The 6,228-nt window shown below is 43.1% G+C and overlaps 1 protein-coding gene across 1 annotated transcript in view; it reads left to right on the top strand.

Moving 5' to 3' along the window:
* Window positions 1–210: 210 nt before the first annotated feature.
* CUNH4orf17 (chromosome unknown C4orf17 homolog) overlaps window positions 211–6,228 on the top strand; it is a 25,059-nt gene continuing 19,041 nt past the window's right edge. Inside the window, exons 1-2 of the mRNA XM_055628278.1 lie at window positions 211–343; window positions 6,047–6,191. Coding sequence (XP_055484253.1) covers window positions 211–343; window positions 6,047–6,191 — 278 coding nt within the window. The remainder of the gene's footprint in view (window positions 344–6,046; window positions 6,192–6,228) is intronic.

The raw sequence follows: 6,228 nt of genomic DNA, 5'->3' as shown, positions 1-6,228 counted from the left end.
TGTTTTCATTATCCTCACATTGTTTTGACAAGAGAGATAATTTAGTGCAAAGATGGAAAAGTATCTGATAGACAAGCGAATGTCAGGGTCTCTTCTCAGGAGACTTGTCATTCTGTGCTTTCAAGGTTTCAAGCCCATCTGTGCATTAAGCCAATCAAGTTAGATCCCACGAAATTTTGTGGCAGCTGTGGAGGGGGAAACCAGCAGGCCATGAACCCTATCCTCAGATCCCCAACATCTTCTCTTTACTCAGAATACAGAAGAAGCCACATGATGCTGAGAAATGAAAGCTGCTTTCGAGTCCGGCACACCCCTCACCCCAGACGGGTCTGCCACATCAAAGGTAATGGGGCTCCAGCTACTCAGATACTCTTCTCCTCCATGCACAACCTGAACTTTTACTTCAAACATTTAGCTGTTGATAAAGGTGGGTACCAACACAGCAGGAGCCAGGTCCTAGTGCCTATAGGTGTTTGTAGGTATCTGCTCTGTCAGACATTAGCCCAGAAATTGCTTGTGTTGGGATGGTGGCCGGGGAAATGGCCAAAGTATTCAGAACCTGGGAAGTCTTTCAGGGAGCTCCAGGTGGGCACTGACAATTTGGCTTAAACACATTTTAATATCTTAACTACCTTCCCACCCGTATTGGTCAGGGTTCTCTAGAGTATCGGAATTTACAGAATGAATCAATCTATATTTCTATTATCTGCCTGTCTGCCTATCTATCTATCTATCTATCTATCTATCTATCTATCTATCTATCATATATATCATATATCTAAAGGGAATTCATTAAAATAATTTACAGGCTATGGTCCAGCAAAGCTGTCTACTAATGGAAAGTCCAAGAATCCAGTAATTGTTCAATTCACGAGGCTGGGTTTCCAAGTATATGCCAGAATCCTGAAGAAATGGGATTTAAAGCCAGGAAGGAATGGACTTGCTAGCTAGGGCAGGACAAAGAAGGCAAAAGGAGAAATCATCCTTCGTTCATGTCCTTTATAAAGGGTTCCAGAAGAAGGCATGGTCCACCTTACAGGTGTGTCCTCTCACCTCAAAGATCCACATTAGAAGTGAAGCTTCCCACTTCCAACTAAGGAAAAAAATCCCTCACAGGTGTTCCCAGCCATTTTGAATTTTAGGTAATTCCAGATGTAGTCAAATTGACAAACAAGAATAGCCATCACAACACCCATGCCAGGATTTAAACATGCCCAAGCGAAGTGCGCACATATATGAATATATGTTGGACGTGGTGTTAGATAAAATATAAACTGCCAATAATGTTATTACTAAGGCCCTTAACTATTACAGCAATTTTATTTAAACTGCTGTCAAACAATAAAAGACACACAGACACCTGTTGTACTTAAATAATCCTTGTTTCACCCAGGGCTTGGCAGTGATTACCCCCTAATCTATCTTGTTATCTCTTGGCCCCACATTCTATGCTATCTGCTTTAATTGTTCCTGTCTGGGCTTCTTCCCATCCTATACCCCCGCAAATACTTGCACATACTTCCCATCTGGGCCGCTACTCTCCATGCTGTTCCTCCTCCCAGCCCACGCGGTTCTATCCCATGGCTACTCTGCTTCCTTTCATCCCGTACCTATCTCCTCCTCCTTCCTGTGATCCTCACCTCAGGTGCACAAACCTTGGCCACACCTCCCTAACTTCTGCCCTGCCCAGTTATTTAGGCATTTATTTAGCCAATTGGGGATATTTTGGAGGCAAGGATTACAAACCTCATTTTAGGGTACGTGAGTGTCTTCTCATAAAAGGCAGCAAGCAGACCTTAGGGGGCAAAATAATTAACAGTCAAATACAGAGCAGCAGGACCATGCTGTTACAGTATGGAGGCCAGGGCCTTGCATATATTCTGTCTCTCCTTCCTTTCCTCCTCTTTACCTGCCTACCCTCCTACCTTTCCTTCCATCCCCATTTTCTTATTTTAGCTTTCTGTAGCAAGCCCTCTGGAAATTAGACACTGCTGGAATCTTCTCTTGTGCTGAAGAATGAAAGTATATATGCTTTCTACATGCATCTACAGAGAGAAATGCTGTTCTGAGAGGCAGGTTTCTCAAGATTACAAAGTACATGGAAAACAAACAGAACTGTTGGTAGTAGACACAGTGAACCAGTCAGTTTACCCCAGATAGGGTAACTGTGGGACACCTCCCTCAAAAGCCACCTCATCTGGTGGGTTAATCATTAGTCTTTCATGTCCTTCCTGAGACTCATTCCTATTAGAGCCACATTGCTTCCTCAGTGAGTGTATTCAGCAAACACCGACTTGGAGTGACTATTCAGGCAGAGCCTGTTAACAATATGACCGGGTTGTGGTTAAGTATATGAACACAGGAAGTGAAGAGAACGGTGCCAACACGGAGGAGAGCACCAGGAAACTGAGTAGAAGGTGGACATGTCCTTATTGAGGAAGACACACCTCTGTAAGGTATAATGACTCCCAATAGATGAAAATGAGTCATGTTCCTTTGAAAGAAAAGAGAGAGAGAACATTTTCATAATACAAATTAAGCATTTTTAATGGAAAGGTGTAGAGCCTGGAAATAAAGAGAACTAGAAGGCTGCCAATCTTGTTCAAACATACAAATATCCCTTAGCTACAATGGTAGCTAAGCAACACCAGAATATGAGGCTGGGGAAACTGTTCAAGAGAAAAGCAAATGTCCTGGTAACCAAATGGAACAAAGCAGGAAGGCAAGAGATCCCACGTGAACCTGTGCTGCTTCCCTTTGCCACCTGAGGGTATCGTGACGAGAAAACATGCTGCTTCTGGTGAAACAGGGAGGCTAAGGGGAGAAGCTGGAGCCATTTCTCTCAGCAAGTGCTTACTGGTCTCAAGGCAGATTAACTTGCATTCTGGATGGAGGGAATGAATCAGCAAAAACAGTCTTACAAAGACTACAGCCTAGTCAAACACCGAATTCAGTGCAGCGAGGCAAACTGCATTCCAGGCACCCAGTAGAAATAGTCTGGCTAAGGGGAAGTCTGAGGCTGATCTCAGAAGTTAGGAGCATGATGTACATCCTGGAGTCATCAATAGAAACATGGTATTTAAGTCAGCGACATTGATCATCTGGTTAATCATTCAGTCGTCTATCCATCCCTTCATTTATTCAAAACACACCAACTTGGAGTGACTATCCAGGCAGAGCCTGCTGACAATAATACCCGTGTCATGGTGAAATATATGAACATGGGAGGTGAAGGGCCAACACAGAAGAGAGCGTCAGGAAACGGAGCAGAAGGTGGACAGGTCAGGTAGAATACATGCAACAAGAGGAAAGTGGTCACTAGCCACAGAGCACATTTAGGAGGTTCAGTAGTGTAGCTGACTCTTGCTACTTTGCCGTTTTTTTCTTTTTCTCACCTTTTATCCGCCCCCCCAGCTTCATCCCCTATCAATAGATAGGAGTGAAAGGATAGAGAAGAGAGAGAGCTAGAGATTCTTGAATCTTTCCTTCCTCTTGTTTCTTCTTTGCTTGTAGCTAGTCTTTGTTAATTTGTAGTGTCTTTGTCTTCCTTTTTCCAGCCTTTATTCCCCCATTTCAGCCCCTATCATTAGATAGGAGAGAAACAAGGAAGGGGGGGGAGAGAGAAGTAATCTTTCTTCTTAATTCTTTTTGAGCACACCTACTAACAAACCGAAACTTAGCCCCCTGAATGACCAACAACCACAAACCCCACCTAGTAGGGCTCTAGCATTTATATACCCTCTGAAAACTTCCCAGAATTCCAAACATCACACAATCACAGAAACTATCTGCCAGAGTATGAGGCAAATTATAGTCAGCTACTGTGAAGCAGCCCCCATATCTCCACACCTGGAATTAAAACAAAAGCATATTCTTACAACATTTTTTGTTTTTTAAAAAAAAAAACCAAAATTCCAGAATTCTCTAAGAATTCTGTGCTTAGAAACTTGCTAAGTGCTAAGAAACTTGCACTGCCTCAAAGCCAGGAAAGATGTGAGCACTCTGGGTTCTCCCATCTTCACCTCTGAGCCACTCTTTAGCCCACTGCACTCTGGCTACCACCCCACCTCACGCAAAACGTACTTGCTGATGTTATCACTATTCTTATACTGACAAATCCTGCTGCAATCCCCCAGAGACGTTTGCGGTAATATTGTCTAATCCTGTGCTGTGGCTTCTGTCTCCTATAACTCATCTCACATAGCGCCCGCCCCTCTGTGCACGCACCTTATAGGCTTATCCAAGTTCCTTGAAGATGTAAGCAAGTCCTTTGAAAGTTCTGGCTTTTCACACATTTCCCCTCGACAGAAAATTCCCTCATTCCTTGCTGTTTCTTATCTTTGAGATACTGGTTTTAGCATCATTTCAAAATACTTTCTAGGGCCCATATCATCAGTCTAGATTGTCATGTGATATTTTGCATAGTACCCTATATTTTCCTCCAGAGAAGTTGTCTTAAATTAGGTTCTTTGAGGATACTGATCTGGGAATTTGTGTCAAGAAGCTTTATTTGGAAGCACTTTGTGGAACAACATTTACAAAGGAAATGAAGGAAGCAGAATTAGGCAAAAAGGTGAGCGTGAAGTGCCACAAGGGTGTCGCAGGGGCCACAAGGGAGAGCGAAGCAGGGGTGGCCTCTTCCAGGGTAAAGACTTGATCCTTTTGTGACTTCCATCCGCCGGGCATTGGTGGTGTTAGTGCTTTGTTAGTGCACGAGGGTTCCCTTCAGCTAAAAGGACATTTCCAGACAGAGAAGATTAGCCTGGGCCCTAAGTATCAACAGTTGATACTTGTGTCGGTGGGCGAGATGGCCTCTGCTTCAGTTCCTGCCTCCAGGTTCCTTCCTTGAACTTCTACTCTGACTTCCCCTCAGGATGCACTGTGCCATGGATGTGTAAGCCAAACAAACCCTTTCCCTGCTAAGCTTTCAGTCATGATGTTTTATTACTGCAACAGAAAAGCAAAGTGGGAGACATAGTATACATTTTTCTTAGTTAATTATTTCCGTCATTTTAAATTTTCTAATTGTTAAAGGACTGTCATCCACTAAGGAAACAGTTGCCTTGAACAAAAAGAATGGAAAGCAAAAAACAAAATAAAATGAACAAAACAACAACAACACTTTCCCATTAAAGACTGTGTATCAGTCAGAGACTAAGGGCTGTGAAGAAGGAGCTTTTGCTTGGCTCTCAGACACAGCAGCCTTTACAACCTCAGCTGCAGAACCACCGCAGTCCCAGTAATGGACCTGACCTCTCCGGAGCTCCATCCCATCTCCTCAACGGCTCTCAAGCCAGTCATGCTGTTCTCTTGTTCCTTTGCACTTTTGAAAAGTAGTCCTTCCTCAACTCTTGAATACATGGACTACGAATTTTTTCATATTATTTCCATCTACTGTGAGATTGCCATGTGGGCACATTTGTCTGTGAATATAAGAAGAAGTGGAAGCCAAAGATAAAACAGAAACACGTGGGAACGGAGAGGGCTGCTCTGTGAATCCCCTCCAACATACAAGACACACACACCACATGTTTTCTTTTTAAAACCCAGTTAAAGGAGAGATTAGGGGGCTCAATTGACATATCTGTGTGTAGGCTTGCCTATTTTTAATTTAGTGTGATTTTTTTTTACTGTGTACCTGGGCCAATCAGTACTCTAGTGTTTAAAGTATGATGATAACATATGATAGTGTCTTCAAGAATTCTCATATCTATTTTATATAGTTACTGTTGATAATGTTTGAAGTATGTAACCAAATAAAATGGCTGGCAGTGTTCTCCAGACAATTCACTCCACCATCAGAGCTCACCAGATTTCTGCCAAGCACCGGAGTAGGTACTAGCAACAGTAAACAAAATGGGCAAAACCCCCATCCAGGAGGCTCACAGCCTGGTGTAGCTCTGACAAGCAGCTTTACAAAGAGATTTAACAGTACTAATGATAAGTTCTGTGGGAAATGTGAGTGCAATAGGAGATAGTGAACGATGGGGTGTGTTCCGAAAAGGTTTGCCAGGAAACAAATAAATGGTTATCCTTATTCTTCCAGGTTTGAACAACATTCCAATCTGCAATGTGAATGACGATGAGATCCCTCTCAGAATGTTACATAGCTGTGGTCAGTTTAGCCACTTAGAGAAGAACGACACACCATTAGCCAAATTCAGTAACCTGCCCAGCACCACAGCCCTGGAGAGGAAGGAGACACCAACCAAATTCAGTAACCTGCCC

The sequence above is a fragment of the Psammomys obesus genome, unplaced genomic scaffold (assembly GCF_907164565.1).
Source record: "Psammomys obesus unplaced genomic scaffold, mPsaObe1.curated_primary_1811, whole genome shotgun sequence".
NCBI classification, from domain to species: domain Eukaryota; kingdom Metazoa; phylum Chordata; class Mammalia; order Rodentia; family Muridae; genus Psammomys; species Psammomys obesus.
This window is presented reverse-complemented; position numbering and strand designations above follow the sequence as displayed.